This window comes from Zalophus californianus, chromosome 13, assembly GCF_009762305.2.
Source record: "Zalophus californianus isolate mZalCal1 chromosome 13, mZalCal1.pri.v2, whole genome shotgun sequence".
NCBI classification, from domain to species: Eukaryota; Metazoa; Chordata; class Mammalia; order Carnivora; family Otariidae; genus Zalophus; species Zalophus californianus.
In genome coordinates, this window is record NC_045607.1 from 37,053,371 (window position 1) to 37,073,888 (window position 20,518).

At 48.8% G+C, this 20,518-nt stretch overlaps 1 protein-coding gene across 1 annotated transcript; it reads left to right on the plus strand.

The window, feature by feature from the left end:
* Positions 1-3,441: 3,441 nt before the first annotated feature.
* CCL19 (C-C motif chemokine ligand 19) lies at positions 3,442-5,204 on the plus strand. The gene is made up of 4 exons (XM_027616213.2): positions 3,442-3,684; positions 4,354-4,480; positions 4,705-4,798; positions 4,885-5,204. Exons 1-4 carry the CDS (start codon positions 3,624-3,626, stop codon positions 4,903-4,905), a joined length of 303 nt encoding a protein of 100 aa, XP_027472014.1. The 5' UTR covers positions 3,442-3,623; the 3' UTR covers positions 4,906-5,204.
* Positions 5,205-20,518: the final 15,314 nt, after the last annotated feature.

Consider the following 20,518-nt stretch of genomic DNA (forward strand, 5'->3'; position numbering starts at 1 on the left):
TATCACTTGACCTCTATTAAGCCTTACTCTGACTGGTGGACCACAGTGGGATTTTGGGTCCCCGAGACTAGTATTAACATAAGATAGACTGTAGCTAATAACGCCCCAAAGGTCTGAGTATGTCCTGTTCCACATTCAGACTCACCCTAGCAAATGGCTACAGATCTCTCTGTAGAGAAGGCTTGGAGTAGTCATTCTCAAATTTTAGCATACATCAGAATCACAAGAAAGGCTTGTTAAGGTATAGATTGCTGGACCACTTGCAGAGTTTCTGATCCAGTGAAGCTGGGGCAGAGCCCAATAATTTGCATTTCTGGCAAGTTCTTAGGTGATGCAGATGCTGTTGGACATGCACTAGGAAAACCACTAACTGGGAGAAAGATTTATAGAATCCACCCATGAAAGAGACTCACACCCTCCCACCTCCCACCTGACCAAAGGGCTTTGAGTCTAGGAAAATGACTTAAGTAGAGGAACTGGGTAAAAGACTGTACAATACAATTTGGATCAAATTTCTGCCCACCAGGGCTGGATGTTTCCACTTACACAGGTCAAGTAGCACATCAGTAAGCTGTCCATCTGTTTCATTGCTAGGAACACTATGATCAATTAGATAACACCACAGATCCCTGTGGGCAAAGTGCATAAATTACCACTTGTCCCTACAGTTTATATAGTAATCTCATTTACCTTATTGCTCACGGTTAGGTGCCAACATCTGACCTCTACCACTCATGGATTCCATTATCCCCCTTGATTGCCCAGTCCCAAGAAGGCATCTCCTATCCCCATCTCTTGCCTCCTAAAGAAGCCACTACAGTGCTTTTCAAAGAAGCTACTGTTCCCCTCATTAATACTTTTCTTGTTGCCTTGGAGAAGCAAGCATCTTTTTGGGCCCTTCAGAGGTGTACAGTTAGTGGTTGCACATCACAGGTACACTCCAACATTCCCATCTCTCTCAACTTTGCACTCCTTCCTTTACTTTGCTCCTCATATAGTCTGAGAACCAGCAGCATCGGCATCACTTAGAAGTTTGTTAGAAATGCAACATCTTAGGTTTCACCCCAGACCTAGTGAATCAGAATCTAGAGTTTAACAAGACTCCCATGTAAATCACATGCGCATTAAAGTTTAAGAAGCATTGTTCTACAATATGTCAGTGAGGTTCTAACATCTCAACCTCATTGATCAAAGGCCACTGTTGAGTCTACACTTCCAGTAACCAACCCAACAGACTATTAACATCACTCCCAGGTGCTGAGCTAATACAGTTACTGGATGAGGGCACCAATATCAATAAACTGACAAGCTCCCAGGTGATGCTGCTGCTGCTGCTGTCTGAAGAACTGTCTTTGAAAACAACTACCAAAAAGAAAATTATTCGTATCCAGGACTGCAGCAAGATGAAGAATCTGGGGACTTAACCTCTCTCTCCTATCACCCACTGATCTCCTGCTGCTGCCTCCTGTGGACCAAACTCAAACAGAAGCTGGAGGGCAAGAATCCTGAGTAATTCAGTCTAGAGAGGTCAGCCTTCCTCTTTAGGAAGGCTGAATTACTCAGGAATTACTCAGGAATTACTCAGGAATTACTTCCTGAGTAATTCAGTCTAGAGAGGTCAGAACAGGGTAGAGAAGAGTGAGAGCATGGACGACGGTGGACAACAGGGAATAATCAGAACCACCAGAAGCAGGGGGATGCATAGATCAATGAAAAATGGATTGATAGATGAACTGACATATATCTGAATGAAAGGATAGAATAATAACAATGGTCAATATTTGATGAGTGTTTATTATGTGCCAGCCTCTAAACTAAGGACTTGGATTACCTCACTTGATCCTGAGAAGTAGATCTAGTACCAATCCTACTTTATAGATTAAGACACAGGAACTGGATAACTTGCGCATGGTGACACAGCTAGCAAGTGGTGGAATTTGAATCCCAAGCAAGGCATTCTATCTGTAGAGTCTCACTCATCTATACTGTTCTATGATCAATGGACAGTTGGCAGACAGGCAGCATGGGATAGTGGTAAAGAGTGTAACCTTACAGCAAAAGACACCTAGGTACAAGACACTTACTTGTTATAGGGTCTTGTGCTCTGAACCTCATTTTCTTTACGTGTAAAATAGAAATAGTAATATGTTAATAATAAAAATTATGGGTGCCTGGGTGGCTCAGTCGGTTAAGCATCTGCCTTCAGCTCAGGTCATGATCCCAGGGTCCTGGGATCGAATCTCACATCAGGCTCCCTGTTCAGCAGGGAGTCTGCTTCTCCCTCTGTCCCTCCCCCCACTCATGTTCTCTCTCTCTCTCTCTCAAAAATAAATAAATAAAATGAATGAATGAATGAACAAATAAATAAATAAAAATTACTTCGTAGTTTTGTTGGGAAAGTTAGTAAAGTGGAGTCCTTGATACAGAGCCTAACAGAGTAAATGATAAGAAATATGATTACTATTATTATTATTAATGGATGGAAAGAAAGGTAAGTCAGAAATTTATGAGAGAAACACCACCCCATCCAAAAGAGGGTCCAGAGCTTGGGTGGGATGGTTGAAAGGGTGTTCCACATATTAGTTTCCCTTTTGAGTCCTGGTCTTTCTCATAAGGATGGGAAATTAGTTGTCCTTTCCTTCGTCTGTCGATTCCTTGAAATTTGGGGATTGTCTGAGTATGAGCTGACCAGCCCCTCTCCTTAAAAATCCCCTCTTGGTTCCCAGGATTGAGAGCAGGGGAAAGACGAAGGGAACTATTCCAGGCCAGCTCCCTCCAGCTGTTCTGCTGACCCAGGTGTTAGACATATGAACATGGCAAATAGAGAAAGGGCCAGTGCTGGCTGAGCCAAGAGGTTGAATCCCAGAGGCTTGAGATGGGTGCTGAGCCTCTTCCCAAGGAACATTCCCTTTCGACTCTGCTTGTCCCAAGGAAGGGACTGGTTCCCAGATAACGGATGGGCAGCATAGGGAGATTACCCCAGGCTTCGTGATTGTTCTGAAAGGACCAGAGAACCTTCTTCACCACCACCCGCACCAGAGAGAAGAGAAGAACCACAGAGACAAGAACGAGAATGAGGGATAAACTTAGGGAAGGGGATGCAACCTCTCACTCTGACCCCCCAAACCGAACCATCACCTCTGAAAGCCAGCCCTATGGTTCATGATGCAAACGCCACCAAGAAGGCCATACTGCAGACCCTGTATCTTTGGCTGACATGGCGAGGTCCCTTCTCTTGGCCAGAGTGCGGACTGCTTAGATTCTCAGAGATGAAGCCAAAAAAAGCAGAAGAGTAGGGAAGCTACTGAGGCAGGAAGAAGGGGGGCAGGGGCAAGTTCCATCAGAAAGAGGGGGACAAAGGGGAATCCACGGAATGGAAGTGGAGGGGAATTTCTGAGCAGGGAAAGTGAAAGTTCTGAGCCATAAATAAGAGGCAGTTGCAGCCTCACACAGGCTTTCACACACATTCCCAGAACCCCTCACAGCCCACAAGGACGCCTGTGCACTTCCCATTGCTCCCTCCCACTGCCAGCCAAGTTTCAGCCTCACAAGACTCCGGCCCCGCACCCAGAGATTTCCCCGTGCTCACTGTCTCACGGTTGGTCTGCCTCCGTCTGCCGTCCATGGCATCCCAAGCAGCTGCAATACTGGCCTTCAGCCTGCTGATTCTCTGGACCTCCCCGGGTAAGGCTGAGTGAAGGCTTATGGTGGGCATGGGGGAGGGGGTGTCTAAATCTCAGACTACTTGGCGCTGGATGTGAGGGACACGGAGTTAGGTCTGCATGTTTGGGTGAACCTGAGGGTTCCCTGAGCCCTGTGAGTGTGGGTATGACTGGGCCCCTGAATTCAATGTTTGTCGGTCTCTTGGTGTGTCCCGGGGCCGAGGACGAGCCTTCTCTCTTCAGCCTCTCTTTCCTGCTGCCTCTGTTTCCCAGACAGGAGAGAACAGTATATATTTGTTTACGGTGGAGAGAATGGGAGATGCTGAGACAGGGCTAATAGTCCAAATATTTAACAATTCATAACTCCTCTAACCCCAGTCTCCTACTACCCTAGCCCTTACTCCTCACCTCTCCTCCCCAACCCCGCGCTGTGAGCAGCATCAACTCTTCATTTATGCAGGTCCTGGGGGAGAGGTTGGGGTTTACCAAACAGCTTAGAGGTACTTCAATATATTTAGCAACCATTAGGGCCATATGGGTCCATACCGGCTGAATGACAGGTTTAAGCACCCCCCCCCACACACACACACACACTTCTCTTTAATCCCACTTAGGGCCATAGGGCCGTGGCCTCCCCTCCTCAGGGTGCCTGTGTTCTGACACTACCTTCTTTCTCCCACCCACACCCCAGCTCTGGGTGGTGCCAACGACGCTGAAGACTGCTGCCTGTCTGTAACCCAGCGCCCCATCCCAGGGAACATCGTCAGAGCCTTTCGCCACCTCCTCATCAAGGACGGCTGTAGAGTGCCTGCCGTTGTGTGAGTTGTGGGGAGGAGCTCGTCTAGCCTCATCTCCGCCAGCAGCCACCGGTGATACCCCACCTTCCTATCTGCCTTCTCTTTGCCAAGCCCAGCCTCTTCAAGGAAGCCCCTGAAACAGGCTCCCAGATGTGGTCCCCAGTCTCTGCCCCTCACACCAAGAGCCTGCCAGGAGGCTGGGTTCCAGGGCTACATTCTCTCTGACCTCTGACCTCTGACTCCAGGTTCACCACACTGAGGGGTCACCAGCTCTGTGCACCTCCAGACCAGCCCTGGGTGGACCGCATCATCCGGAGACTGCAGAAGAACTCTGCAAAGGCAAGCCCGGCCCTCCCCAGCGCTGCCTCCTCCCTCAGAGCCCCTGCCCAAGACCCCAACCCATGACCCTCTCCTTCCTCCCCTAGAACAAGCGCCATGGCAGTTAGCCCCTGACAGCCCCGGAGGGAGCCCTGCATCTGAGTGAAGGGATGTGACTCACTGCAGCCCTGGGGAACCAAGGATCAGAAGGGAGGACCAGAAAACAAATAAACAAACAAAAAAAAGGGAGGACCAGGCCTCCAGTGGCTCTGCACCAGAATTGACTCCAGCTGGGACAGGGCCTGGAGCGTCAGTGTGAGTGTGAGTGTGAGTGTGGGCAGGGGTGAGTGTGGCGTAGCAGGAGTGCAGCTTCTCCTCCACACCCAGACCACAGTGCTTCCAATAAAGCCCAACTGGTACCCACGGATCTGTCTGTCTGCTGTTTGTTGTCTGTCCAGGAGGACCAGAGTAGGAAATGGGGAGATGGAGTGGCAGATCTCATTTTCCCTCTGCAACCTGAGCAACCTCCTCATGGACCCCTCCTTAACGCCCTGCGTTCTCGGGACCAATTCCCATCATCAGAGCCCCACCTGGTCCCCTCACAGCCCACTCACTCTCCAGGGTTCAGCCACACCAAACCTGTGCCTGTTCTCTGATTGAGCCAAACTCTTTCACGCCTCCCAGTCTTTCTCCTCCAAGGCAAAGTATCCAGGTGTCTCAGGGATCAGGTGTCACCAGGGGGGAGGGAGTTGTCAAGAACCAGCTTTCCTGGCTGGGGGCAAGAAGAGGCCCAACTCTGCTGCCGGGAGCAGGGAAAGTACTCATCCACCCCCGCCATTCCCTCTGTCTGGAACACTCTTCTCTCACCGGCTCACCTGCCTTCCCATCTGGGTCTTGATGACTCTTTCTCCAGGAAGCAGCCCCCCCCACCCCGACTCAAGGCTAGATTAAGTAGCCTCCCTCCCTCCCAAGCTCCCAGGGCCCTTGCCCCTCTCCCCTTGCAGCTCTCATCACACTGGGTTATAACTGATAGTTTGTCAGCCTTCCTCAAGAGGGATCACGTCTGTTTTGGTTTCCACTGTCTCCCTGGTGGTCTCACTGCCTGGCACAAAGTAGTCACTCAATAAATATTTGTCTAGAAAATGAGTACAGGGGCGCCTCGGTGGCTCAGTCATTAAGCGTCTGACTTCGGCTCAGGTCATGATCCCAGGGTCCTGGGATCAAGCCCCACATTGGGCTCCCTGCTCCGCGGGAAGCCTGCTTCTCCCTCTCCCACTCCCCCTGCTTGTGTTCCCTCTTTCGCTGTGTCTCCCTCTGTCAAATAAATAAAATATTTTTAAAAAATAGAAAATGAGTACATATGTGAGGAAAGGCTCAATAGCCAGCGGTGAGGGCCCATCTGTCCACACAGAATCTGACCTTTGGGCTAGCCTTCCTCTCTCACTCAGGGAGGCTGGGCTAGGTCCAGCCCCATCTGAGCAATCCTGGGGCCACACTTGTCAGGGATACTGACAGATAGACCTGGGAGCCAGAAGGCAGAGTGGAAGAGGGCCCAGAGGGTGGAAGAAGGAGCGGCCAGGGAGCTAGGAAGATTTAGCATGGAGGAACCCCACCGCCAGCCCTGCAGCCCCCAGGGCACCTGAGCCAAGGCAACACAAAGATCAGGGAGTTACAGAGGAGTCTCCTCTTCGGGAGGTGAAAGCGCTGTCATGCCTGGAGCATACCACAGGGCTGCTCTGGAAGGAGTGAACTCCTCACGCCTGGTAAGTCCCCTGGGGAAGCTGCTGGTCTCCCACTTGGGCCTCTAAGGACTTGTCCCACTGAGAGCAGCAAGACTGTGGCACTGGGGTTGGATGACAGCTATATGACAGCAGACTGAGCATTGTTACCTGGGAAGGGGTGGGTCATCACTTACCAGCTATACCTCATCTGATAACAAAGCCAGGCCTGGGCAGTCTGGGAAGGGGAGCAGTGGTGAGGGGATTGTGCCAGCCCCTCCTCACGGAGCTGAGTGCATAGCAGCTTCCTTCTCCCCTCTGCTCCCAGAAGTAAGGTATTCAAAATCTCAGATATCCCATCTCCTAGAGCCCCAGGAGTGGGTGGGATGCAAGAACAACTGTTACAGCTGGGAAGTGTGGCCCTGCTGCCTGGAGGAAATGAGCCATCCAACTCGTGCACCTGTGCACCCATCCATTTAGCCATCTCTGCACCCATTAGACTGCCATCCATCCATCCGCTCCTCCACCCATCTACTCATCCATCCATTAATTCATCCATTAAGGCAGCCAACCATGGAGACCCCGGGGGCCCAGCTACAGACACCTTTTAGATCCCGTGCCCTGTGCCCCAGCAGGCAGAGGACAAACACAGGTGTTTGAGGGGCACATTGCTTCAACTCCTTCTCAGTTCCCAGGGAAGCCAAGTGGAAGTCAGCCTGCCACAGAGGAAGACAGAAAACCTCCCTTCGGAGGAAAACCCCAGATAGAGTAGGGGAGTGAGGGCAGGAGCCCTGAGGAAGATGTTACTATGACAGAGGCCCTGGACGCTACCTCCCTGCCACGCCACTGAGGGGGGTACAGGAACAAGTCCTGAACTCAGTGCCCAGCCCTCAGCCCTGCTTCAGCACTTCACTGTGCCACTCCAGGCAAGTCTCTTCCTTACTCCCCATCTCCAAAACCTTAGTTCCCCATCAGTCAGGTGTACGGGGAGAGGTGCTTAATTTTTAAGAGTTCCTCCAAAGATTTGACTCATGAATCTTTGGGTCTAAACCCCCAACATTCACACAGGCTCCCCCAAAGTCATGTACCTTCAGAAATGTCCCTACTTCTTGGGGCCTCAGGGACCACCTTCTGGGAACAAAGCAAGAACTGAGACTCAAGAAGAGAGAAAATAATTCAGGAGCTAGTGAAGGGGCTTGGATCGAACAGCCTCTGGCCAGACCCTGGAGGCCTGGAGAATAAAGAATTTCAAGAAAGTCTGAGGGGGTGGACACCCGAGTACCATAGAGAGCAGGCATACAGCCCTCCCTACCCCTTCTCCAGCCCGTGCCTTCCCGCCCCCAGCCACCAACTCCTCCTGGGGACTGGGTGCTAGCCTCTTACCTCCCTGCCAGATACATGAGGGCTTAACCCAGCAATCTGTGACTTGTCCCTACCCACTCAAACATTCTCAGCACTGTCACTTTATCTAATCACACCCGCTCCCTGTTTTACTATGATTTACTGACAAGGGTTGTGTCACTATCCCGAGTTCTCGCGGGCCAGAAGCCGACCTGCCTACCTGACAATGATGAGGCTGCCACCTTCTCCAAGGGACAGCATGGACTTCTGGCTCCCCAACCAGAATACAGAGGCCTTGCTGCCTGCCTCTGAGAAGACACCTTCCTGTCTAGGGCACACAGCGCCTGCTACCGGTTTAAGGCCAACAGCTGAGTGAAAACTCTCTACCCTGAAGGCCTAAGGCCCCAGCAGCCAACATCTCCCTAAAGGGACCTGACATCCTGCTCAGAGAGCTCCCAGCTCCCATCTACAGGATGGACAACAAGCTCCCCGTCCTGTCTATTGATAGAGTTCTCAGAGAATGATATTGGACCTGTTCATCTCCACTGCCAACACTGCTCCGCTCTGGGGCTGGCATAGAACAAGCCCCAGAACTCATTTGATTAACAAAAAATGTAACTGAAAATGGCCCTTTCCCACGATGCCCCACCCAACTCATACCTGGAGCACATCCAGTTCTCAAGACATTGGGACTGCCTCTGTTGCATGGGTAAGTGTTTGGTAAGAGCCAGCCCCATACGGTTTTGATCATATTTTCATCAGCTCATGTTCGATTTCTCGGTAAGCCCCCACCCCCAGGCTCCCCTTTTCTGGCCTCCGGGAAACTCAGAAACAGCCAGAAAAATCTTGGAAATAACAGTCTCACAACGGAGCAGGACTCCCAAGTGGGGAATTTCCTCAAGAACCCCTCTGTAAGAATAAGCTGGCACTCCTCTGGTCAGAGGACTTCCTCAGTGGCTCCTGAGACTTGTCCACATGGAAAGACAAGCCCTGTTGCACTAGCTAGTTCACCATGAGTGCTGGGCACTGCTTTAAGTACTAGTATCATTCTTACATTACAGCTAAGGAAACTGAGGTGCAGAGATTAAGTAACTTGCCCAGGCTGGACAGATGGTAAAGTGGCAGAGCTGGGGGCATCCCAGCTCTGCCACATTACTACACATACCACCTCGTGAGTTGACCCACATCCTAAATAAAAATGGGAAACAATACAGCAGGACCAGGTCTGAGGAAGTGGCTCTCAAGGAATAGGGAAAGCCATTAACTTTGGGGTGCTAACCATGTGCCAGGCTCCAAGCAGAGTCCTTTATGTGCATTATATCACTGCTTCCTCTAACAACCCTATGAGGTGGAGATCACTAGTCCCATTTTATAGAGGAGGAAATCGAGGCACAGAGAGGTAGTGTGAGCTCCCAGTTCCACTAAACTAGTAAGTGGCATTGCTGAGAGGAAATAGGCGCAGTTCTCCGAGGCTATTCAAGTCTCAGTATTCCCAAGGAGGAGCAGTGGAGATGGAGGTCCGTCCACAAACATGCCCACATCCTTACCTCCATTCCCAGGCAAGTATCGGAGGCCAGGACCAGGGGATGTTAAAAGGACAGGAGGAATGAGGGGTAGGGCTTGGGATCCTGAAAAGTAGGGGCAGGACACAGGGGTCGTGTGGGCAAGGATTCTGGAAGGGGTGGGGCCAGCCTTTAGAGTCAGCGAGAGGGGGTGCTACCTCCACAGGGCAGAGAATCTGGGGATCACAGAGGTGGGATCAGATTCCGGAAGGACTGGCTTCTGAGGGCCATGTCCATCTCCTGAGGGGTCAGGATCAGGCAGGACAGGGGAGGAGAACAAGAACGAGGATAAAACCTCCGAGGATCAGAGTAAATCGGGGAGTCAGACCTCTTTGCCCTGCTCCTGTCCCTAGGACCTTCTAGCCTTCCATGGGTCCTGTGGGGAGGCAGAAGACAGGAACCACCCTGGGCTCCAACCCAGTGGAAGTGGGATGGCTTTAACCCCAGCAGCTTCCACCTTGTCCAACCAGGACAACCTGATCCCCCAGGGCTCTGGATCTCAGAGTCACAGTCCCTGGAAATCTGGACCCATCACCATCAAAACCTCAGTCACCTTGTGATCTCATACCTGTCAGATCATTATTTCAAAAAATCTCCTCCAAGAAGAAGCCACCCCTTCCTACCAGGGGCCTAACACTTTAAAAGCCCTCCATCAATTCACAAACACTGACTGACAGGACATCCTAATACCTAATGATGTCCCCATTGCTGACAGGACCCCCATTAATGTCAAGGTCCCCCATTACTATCAGGTTACTATTCCTCTCAGGAAATCTTACCACTGTCAGGAACACCATGCCTGTCAGGCAAGACATCAGCATTGTATAACTCCAGGGACACCATTTCCCCTGTAGTCTATGTAAATGGCTCCTCTTGGCATGGCAGCCCTAAGTGTCAGAATATCTGTTAGTGTAGGGCCCCCAGTAGTCTCAGGGCTGCCATGATATAGGGTCCTAACCCTGGCAAATCCTTGTGTCTAAAGTGATGCCACATCACTGGAACCCAGAACATTTATTCTTACCAGGCACTGTTCTAGGTGCTGGTGATATGATAGTGAACAAGACAGATACGGTCTTGGGGCGCCTGGGTGGCTCAGTCAGTTAAGCGGCTGCCTTCGGCTCTGGTCATGATCCCAGGGTCCTGGGATCGAGCCCCGCATCGGGCTCCCTGCTCGGCGGGAAGCCTGCTTCTCCCTCTCCCACTCCCCCTGCTTGTGTTCCTGCTCTCGCTGTCTCTCTCTGTCAAATGAATAAAATCTTTAAAAAAAAAAAAAAAGACAGATACGGTCTTGGGCCTCATGAAGCTGAATGAAACCTTCTAATGAAGGTTACATTACCTGCCCCCCCCCACAAAAAGGCAAATAGACAAACGTATTAATAAGGATTCTTACTTGCAAGCTACTAAAACTCTCAGAAAAGTAATTTATTAAAAAGACCCTGGGAAATTGTAGAAAATGGAGGAGTAAGAGAGCCCGAGCAGCTGGAACCACTTGCACATCTTGCAGTAGAGCCAGGACAGTCCAGACATCCCTCCAGGCAGCATCCCCAGAAGGAAAGCCAAATGCCAATACCACGCTTATGTCCAGACAGCTGGAGCCCCTGCCCTGCATTCCATGTTTCAGAGGGCTCTGCTCCGGCTCTCCTCCAGTCACACCTCTGGGTACAGAGCTAAGGGGACATGCCCACCTGGAACTTGTGCTTCTCCTTCTAGAGCACATTTCAGGAACTGAAAACTAGAGAACTCTCGGCCCAAGTGGCCCCGAGCAGCTTCCAGAGTCCGTGCAGGCTTCTTCCTCAGAGCCATCCTTCCTATAATGTACTGCGTCACTCCCTGCATCCAGAGGGTTGCCAAGAGGTAGCTATTTCCAGGGAACAGTGAAGGAGCTTGTGTGTATGGGGCCAGACTGCCTACACCAGGCACATGAGGCCCTTCATGGTTCATGATGGAACTGAGGGTAGAAGAGGAAGGGGTGGGAAGACAAGTAGAGCACTGGAGCTTGGCTCTCCCTTTACTGCTTCATTCCATCATAGAACTCCAAGGAGTCCAAGAATTCTAAATTTGAACCTGGCCTTTGAATTGCTCTAAGTGCATATTTTTCAAGACAGTAAGAGAGAGGTATTTTTATTTGACAATGTGTTATCTTGATTTATAACTTTAAAATATTTATTTTTGGGGGCACCTGGGTGGCTCAGTCGTTAAGCATCTGCCTTCAGCTCAGGTCATGGTCCCAGGGTCCTGGGATCGAGCCCCACATCGGGCTCCCTGCTCTGCGGGAAGCCTGCTTGTCTCTCTCCCTCTGCTGCTCCCCTTGCTTGTGTTCCCCCTCTCACTGTCTCTCTCTCTGTCAAATAAATAAATAAAATCTTTTAAAAAAGTAAAAATATTTATTTTTTTAAAGATTTTATTTACTGGGACACCTGGGTGGCTCAGTCAGTAAAGATTTTATTTATTTATTTGAGAGAGAGAGAGCACGAGCAGGGCTGGGGGGTGGGGGTCGGTACAGAGAGAGGGAGAAGCAGACTCCCCATGGAGCAGGGAGCCCAACCCAGGGCTGGATCCCAGGACCCCGAGATCATGACCTGAGCCGAAGGCAGACACTTAACCAGCTGAGCCACCCAGGTGCCCCATAACTTTTAAATATTTAGATACATGGTATGTGGCCCTTCATTTGTACTGTTGCTCCAAGCCCCACAATGTTAAGTGATCAGCTCGCCAGGTTTTACCTCTGGAATCACAACTACAGTGCCCCTGGAAAACAGACATCACTTCTGCTACCACTCCTATCACCATCAAAATAGATTCTCTACTAATCCTGCTCCCTTGCATCACTATTCTCTTCCTATTCACAATCCTTGGAAGGTGCTTCTGATGGGTTAAACCCAAGTCATGTGCCCAAGGCCTAACAGCAAAAGGGGGGAGAATTAGTATGTGACCTTTGGGTATTTTATGATGGAACATAACTATTGGTAACTAAGACCAATAGGAAATTCCTCAAATATAGAAAGGGTTTAAGGTTGTAGGTAGTGAAAACAATGATAAATACCTCCATAGTCTACCCTCTGGCTATCCAACATCAAAATACACCCTTTGTCCCAAACCCTAGGCTTCTTAAAAATTTAAGGGCATCACCAAATATAATATCACTTTTGCTTATACAACCAAAAAAACTTCACTCCTCCTCAAAAAGAGACTATTCAGAGTTTTAGCAATTACCACATCTGTCTTAGCTTGGGCTGCCAAGATAAAATACCATAGTCTGGGTGGCTTAACCAACAGACATTTATTTTCTCAAATTCTGTAGATTACAAGTTCAAGATCAAGGACAAGTTCAAGATCAAGGTGCCAGTATGGTCAGTTTCTGGTGTGATCTCTCTACCTGACCACCTTCTCACTATGTCCCATGACAGAGAGAAAGAGATCGCTCTCTCTTTCTCTTTTTATAAGGCCACAGTCCTATCAGATTAGGGCCCTACCTTTCTGACCTCATTTAATCTAAATTCCTTCCTAAAGACCCTATCTCCAGATACAGTCACACAGAACCAATTTGGCCCACAGCATCCATTCTTCTTCTAGTTTGTTATAATCTCATCTCTATTCTACAACACCTGGTTACCACCACCAACACACCTGATGGGGCAGGATAGGCTAGGTTATGTTGCAATAACAGATGACACCAATCTGAGTACCTTAACACAACAAAACTCTATTCTCCATGCATACCGAGCCTGCTATGGGTCTAGGCGGGTTCTTAGCACAGCTGGATTCCATGTGGCAGCTCAACATTCTAGGCTGCCTTGATCTTTTGGCACGCTCCTTCATCTCAACACATGTTTCCATGATCACTGCAGCCAGAAAAGACAGGGGATCTCTTGTTTAAACACTTCTATCCATAAACGACACATGCCATTTCCAAATGCATTTCATTGGCCAAAGTGTGTCATACAAACATACTTAACTTTTATTAAAAAGATTTTATTTTGGGGGTGCCTGGGTGGCTCAGTCGTTAAGCGTCTGCCTTCGGCTCAGGTCATGATCCCAGGGTCCTGGGATCGAGCCCCATGTCCGGCTCCCTGCCTCAGCAAGAGGTCTGCTTCTCCCTCTCCCACTCCCCCTGCTTGTGTTCCCTCTCTTGCTGTGTCTCTGTCAAAAAATAAATAAAATCTTCAAAAAAATAATAATAATCTTATAAAAAAGATTTTATTTTTATTTATTTGAGAGAGAGAGAGCGAGCATGCAAGAGAGCATGAGCAGGGGGAGGGGCAGAGGGAGAGAGACAAGCAGACTCCCTGGGCTCTCTGCTCTGCGGGAAGCCTACTTGTCTCTCTCCCTCTCACTCTTTAAGCATCTGCCTTCGGCTCAGGTCATGATCCTGGGGTCCATCCCGGGGGGTTGATCCCAGGACCCCGGGATCATGACCTGAGCCGAAGGCAGATGCTTAAAGAGTGAAGCCACCCAGGTGCCCCAATCATACTTAACTTTAAGGGAGAGACTGCCAGGAGGAGAAGTGAATCAGCATCTTGGTGAGTAGTAATAATACCACCACAAAATCTATCTTCAAGAACGGAATAGGGACACCTGGGTGACTCAGTCGGTTAAGCATCTGCCTTTGGCTCAGGTCGTGATCTCAGGGTCCTGGGACAAAGCGCCACCTCCCTCATCACCCCCAGCTCGGCAGGGAGTCCGCTTCTCCCTCTCCTTCTGCCCCTCCCCCCCAATCATGGGCATGCACTCTCTCTCAAATAAATAAATAAAATCTTTTTTTAAAAAAAGGATGAAAGAAAAGGGGAGTCAGTTAAAGAAAGAGGGCCATTTCAAAACCAGGAGGAAAATATGGTTAAAAGCTATAGTCTGTAGTTAAGAAACCCTGGGGCTTAACTAGCATTTATTAGGTACTTCCTTCTCATACTACTTTTCTATTGCTATATAACAAATCACCACAAATTTAGGAGCTTCGAAAAATCCAAATTTATTATTTCACAGTTTCTGTGGGTCAGGGGTCCAGGTCCGCGTTGACTGGGTCCTCCCTGCTCAGGGTCTCACCAGGCTGAACTTAGGCCTCAGCCAGGGCTGCAATTTCATTTCAGACTCAGCGTCCTCCTTCAAACTCACCGGGTATTGGCAGCTGTGCTGGCAGGGCGAGGCCCCGAGCTCCTATAGCTGCCGGCCACATGGCCCTCTCTACAACATGGCACTTTGCTTCTTCAAAGCCAGCATGAGAGCATCTGCTGCTGCTGCTTTCTCTTTCTTTGTTCCTTCCTTTGTAAACTCTACGCCACACGTGGCGCTTGAACTCACGACTCCAAGATCAGAGTCACATGCTCGGGATGCCTGGGTGGCTCAGTCAGTTAAGCATCTGCCTTTGGCTCAGGTCATGATCCCAGGGTCCTGGGATCGAGTACCGCATGGGGCTTCTCTGCTCTGCGGGGAGCCTGCTTCTCCCTCTGCCTGCCACTCCCCCTGCTTGTGCTCTCATTCTGTCAAATAAATAAAATATTAAAAAAAAAAGTCACATGCTCTACCGACTGAGTCAGCCAGGCACCCCCCCTTCTTTTTAAGAGAGAGAGAGAGATCGAGCACGTGAGTTGGCAGGAGTGTGGGGGGTGCGGGGGGGCTGGGAGGGAACAGAGGGAGAGAGAGAATCCTAAGCAGGCTTCCCACCCAGCACGGAGCCCGGCTGCAGGGCTCTATCTAACAACCCTGAAATCATGACCTGAGCTGAAATCAAGAGTCAGATGCTTAACCAACTGAGCCACCCAGGTGCCCCAAAGCACCCTCTTTTTAAGTTTGCTTTTTTTTTTTTTTAAGGCTGATGCTTATTTCTTATCTCTAAACACTTTTTTAAAGGGCTCACCTGATTAGGTCAGGCCCATCCAAGGTCATCTCCCTTTTGATGAACTCAAAGTCAACTGATTAGGGACCTTAATCACATCTGCAAAATCCCTCCATTTTGTCATTTATCATAACCTAATCCCATGAAGGATATGCCATCATATTTACAGGTCAATAGGTTAAGGTGATCTCAAATCAAGGAGATACAGGGCATACACACTGGGGGCAGGAATTTTAGAATTATGTTCACCACACTTCCCCTGTGACTCATTCCCTCTACCTCCAACTGGCACTTCACCTGATTGACATTCTGTAACTGCAAAGAGACTCAACCCTTCACACCCAAGGGATACTAGACCCTAGTGGTCCTGCCTGATTAAGGCCACAAGGGTTTTCCATTAACTTTGACCACTAGGCATGGCATCACCAGGAGAAAGTGCCCCAAATACCACAGGTATTACCCACACACACACAGCCTCTCTCACCACTTGCCCTTCCCCTTCCTAACCCACATTGGGATTAATCCCAAACCCCTGTCCTTCCTCTGAGCCTCTGTGCTTACTGTTCATTCTACCTGGAATGTCCTCTCTCCTGCCTCACCCATCCTCGATGCTCTGCAGAGATCCCTCGTCCATGTAGTCTCCTCTGCCTTCTCTCTGACCCCCCAGGGTTCTTCATCTCCAGCCACATAAATCACTTTCTATTTTGGATTCAGGGGCCCTTGTTTCCTGCACTTCTCCCAGCAAGGAACCCTGGGGCCTGAAGTAGCCCAAATTGCAGGAAATGGAGAGGGGATGTTCAGAAAATCCTGGCAGTGGTGTTATTTCAAACTCCAGAGGGCAGGAGGCAGGAAAGGGGGGGGGGGTGTACTATTGCTCAAGACTTCACCCCATCCTGATGTCCTGTCACCTCTGGAAGTCCTACGCAATGTTCTACCCACACCCTGAGACTGAAGAGCCAAGTTCTGCCCCTCTGGCTGGGCTAGGACCCTCTGGATATGGACAGAAGGTTTAGAAAAGGATGGGGTGTGAAGCAGACCCCTTCCTACGAGGGACTTTCAGGAGCTGAGTCATTTGGTTTCTTGCTCATTTCCAACTCCTTTCTGGAAGAAGACAGCCCAGCCTCCCCAGGCCAAAGCCCCCACTTCAGAGGCCAGGAACCACAGATTTTCATTTTCTGCATACACTAGACGCCCTCTATAGGCCCCATGAGGTTGAGAGCCCAAGCCAGAAGCCTCATATCTCCTTTTCCCTATGCAATAGATGCTCCCTGCAGGCCCTGTGAGGTTGGGAATCACAAATGGATGGACTGAACAGCAACCAGAATACACACCCACATACAAACAAGTGCTGACACCCTCACCCACTTACATATGTCCTACCCACATACACATGCACAGTCAATCACTCAAATACATCAAAGGACACACCACAGACATTTAATCTTATAATCACATATGGACACAAGGGCATATCAGACACACACGATTCATGCACGTGTCATGGACACACAGACACACAAACACACATGGACACAATCTTTTGTCTTAGAGAGGAGTATTTGTTTGGAAGAAATAGGTTGAAAATACACCTGGGGAACAGGGCGACATCCTGAGTGATATAAAAGGAGGCTGAACTGCTTCTAGTCTAATAGTGCTTGTTGACTGGAGAGCCCTTTGTTTAGCTGGGTACTAGAATGGTTTTAAGTTTGCAACCCGCGCAGATAAGAGTTGGGGTATAGCTATTGAAAGAGAAATTTGGAGTTTGCAAGAGCTTAATCTATATAATTTGTGTGAAATCTCATTCTTAGAAGCTGGACTCTTAAACTTAGCAAGCTAGGTTGAACTGTCCTCACTGCATCCAGGATACCATAAAGAGAAGTCTCCTGATACTGGCAATACATGGTGGGTGATAAATGAGAACAGGGATGGACCTAAACTTCACTGAGTTCCCACTGTGAGTGAGGCACATGTACTACCTCACAGGATATACATTATTTCTATTTTACAGGTGAAGAAACTCTCATCTCTTCCCTCATTTGGCCAAGGTCATAAAGCCAGATTCAAACACAAGAGTTTGAATATTAAAATCTTGTTGTTTGGGCGCCTGGATGGCTCAGTTGGTCGAGCGACTGCCTTTGGCTCAGGTCATGATCCTGGAGTTCCGGGATCAAGTCCCGCATCGGGCTCCCTGCTCAGCAGGGAGTCTGCTTCTCCCTCTGACCCTCCCCCCTCTCATGTGCTCTCTCTCTCTCATTCTCTCTCTCAAATAAAATCTTAAAAAAAAATCTTGTTGTTTTCCTTCATTGGTAATGACAAATGCAAGGCATGCATGATCCCATTCCCAACTCATGTTCCTAAAAATATTGATCCAGACCAAGGATTGGCAAACTATGGCCCATGGGAGAGATCCAGCCTGCCACCTGTTTTTGTAAATAAAGTTTTATTGGAATGCAGCCATGCCTGTTCATTTATATATGGTCTATGGTTGCTTTGGGGCTACAACAGCAAAGATGAGTAATCACTATAGTTAGAGTACAGCCAGTAAAACCTTAAATATTTACTATCTGGCCCCTTACAGAAAAAGTTTGCCAACCCCTGATTCAAACTCAGCCTCAGAACTAGAGTTAGCAAGTGAGACAAGGCTTATTGCCTTCAGAGTCTTAGCCCTGAAGGGTAGTCAAGTAAATAAATGAATGGGATAGAGCACAGATGAATGAACAGTGGATGGATATTATAGGTAGTGTATCAGAGTTTGCTCCAAATACCAATGTTCTGCCATTTATAAGCTGGGAAACTTTGGAAAAATTGCTGGGTCTTAGGTTCCTCATTTGTAAAATGGGAATAATAGTAATTATTATTCAGAGCTCTTCCCATTGCAAATGACCAAAAACCCAACTTAAAGTAGCTTAAGCAAAAAGTTAAAATTGTTGTATCACATAAATAGGTCCATTAAAAACAGATTTTAGGGGCACCTGCGTGACTCAGTCGGGTAAGCCTCTGACTCCTGATTTTGTCTCAGGTCATGATCTCAGGGTGGTGAGGTTGGGCTTTGCGCTGAGCATGGAGCCTGCTTAGGAGTCTCTCTCTCCCGCTCCCTCTGCCCATCCCCCCAGTCACGTTCTCTCTCCCTCTCTCTCAAAAATAATTTTTTTAAATAGATTTTAGTCTACTTCTGCCCTAGGTGTCCAGATGATAACTCCATCTTTTAACTTATAATTCTTTTTAGGGAGTTTCATTCCTCTTGTAGATAGCAGGAAATACGGACCCTGGAAGCCTCAAGTCTACATTTTTATAGTGAGCGATCTAAAACAGAGGCCCTCTGGGGTGCCTGGCTGGCTCAGTTGGTAGGGCAGGTGACTCTTGATCTCAGAGTTGTGAGTTCGAGTCCTTTGTTGGGTATAGAGATTACTTAAGAATAAAATATTAAAAAAATAGGGGCGCCTAGGTTAAATGTCTGCCTGTGGCTCAAGTCATGATCCCAGGGTCCTGAGACTGAGTCCCTAGTCGGGCTCCTTCCTCAGTAGGGAGTCTGCTTCTCCCTCTAACCCTCCCCCCCTGCTCGTGATCTCTCTCTCACACTCTCTCTCTCAAATAAATAAATATTTTTTAAAAAGTCTTTTTTTAAAGATTTTATTTATTTGACAGAGAGAGACACAGCAAGAGAGGGAACACAAGCAGGGGAGTGGGAGAGGGAGAAGCACGCTTCCCGCAGAGCAGGGAGCCCGACACAGAACTTGATCCCAGGACCCTGGGATCATGACCTGGGCCGAAGGCAGATGCTTAACAACTGAGCCACCCAGGCGCCGCAAAAAGTCTTAAATATATATATAAATAAGGGACAGCTCATATATATATGAGAGGCCCTCTTTCTCCTAACACCAAATCTCATGAAAAGCTCCAGCTAACTGTGCTTATAACACATACTCAATTCTTCAATATATTCCAGTGGTCAGAAATGGGGGTACTCTGATCAGAGCACTATGACTGACAGACCCATCAAGACCACATGAGATGGTAGAGGAGTTACCCAAAGAAACCACAAAAAGAGTATAGAAAGTGTCTGCATGAACAAAAGCCTAGCCCACAGCACTCTACTTCATAGATTTGCCATGAGGACAATGAATTTAAAGGATTTAGCATGGTGCCTGGCACTCAAGTACCAACAAATATTATTAACATAACTAATAGATAGATGAATAAATGCATTAATAGATGATGACTGGATTAAAATGGTTGAACATATGCATGAACCAATGGAAATGAAGATATGAAAATGGAAGAAGGAAGAATAGACTGATAGACAAAGGGGGTGGACATGGACACATGGATGGGTGATAGAGAAGGCAGAAAAAAACTGGGTCCACAGTTAAGTTGTCACATCATATGCTCTAGGGCTGGAAAAGGTAACAGAGGAGCACTCTACAATTAGTCTCTTAGGAGAGGTCTCCTCCTCTGGTTTGTCTCTTGGGCCTCTTATCGGGTGAGGAAAGCACTTGCTCCCCTCCCTCCTACCTAGTTTCCTTGTCTCTGTAAGCTGACCAGCCCCTCTGCTCAGAAATTCTCTCTCCATCCCCACGATAGGGAAAGCATGGTAGAAGGGGTATTCTAGGCCAGGTTCCCCTCAAGCTATTCCTCTGACTCAGCTTGGGGCATAGGAAAATGGGTCGACAGGGGAAAGGGTCAGTGTTGGCTGGGTCAGGAGGGTGAAGCCCCTAGAGTCCTCAGATGTGAGATACAGGAATTGGATCTGCTTCCAGAAAACTTTCCCTTTAGCGATACTTGTCTGAGGGAAGACCAGGTCTCAAATGACAGATGCAAAGGCACTGTCATGGGCCTAGGGAGACTTGGTGAACCTGAGAAGGGAATTTCTCCAGTTTTTTGTTTTTTAAAGACTTTTTCTTGAGTGAGTGAGAAAGAGAGCACACACACGAGCAGGAGTAGAAGCAGAGGCAGAGGGAACAGACTCCCCAACGAGCAGGGAGCCCGACCCATCCAGGGCTCGATTCCAGGACCCCAGGATCGTGACCTGAGCCTAAGGCACATGCTTAACTGAGCCACCCATGCGCCCCCCACCCTCTCCAGTTTTATCTTGCTACTTGTCATTGTTCTAGGGAATCTGGGGAACCAGCTGGCTCCCACTTTTCCCACTCCTCCCATCCCCGGGTATCTTTTTTTTTTTTAAGATTTTATTTATTTATTTGACAGAGAGAGCGAGCACAAGCAGGAGCAATAGGCAGAGGGAGAAGCAGGCTTCCCACTGAGCAGGGAGCCTGACATGGGACTCGATCCC

Excerpts from the sequence above, each read along its gene's own strand:
- CCL19 (XM_027616213.2), top strand. The coding sequence starts at position 3,624 with ATGGCATCCCAAGCAGCTGCAATACTGGCCTTCAGCCTGCTGATTCTC. Across the intron at positions 4,481-4,704 it reads TGTAGAGTGCCTGCCGTTGT|GTTCACCACACTGAGGGGTC; the intron begins GTGAGTTGTGGG and ends CTCTGACTCCAG. Across the intron at positions 4,799-4,884 it reads TGCAGAAGAACTCTGCAAAG|AACAAGCGCCATGGCAGTTA; the intron begins GCAAGCCCGGCC and ends TTCCTCCCCTAG.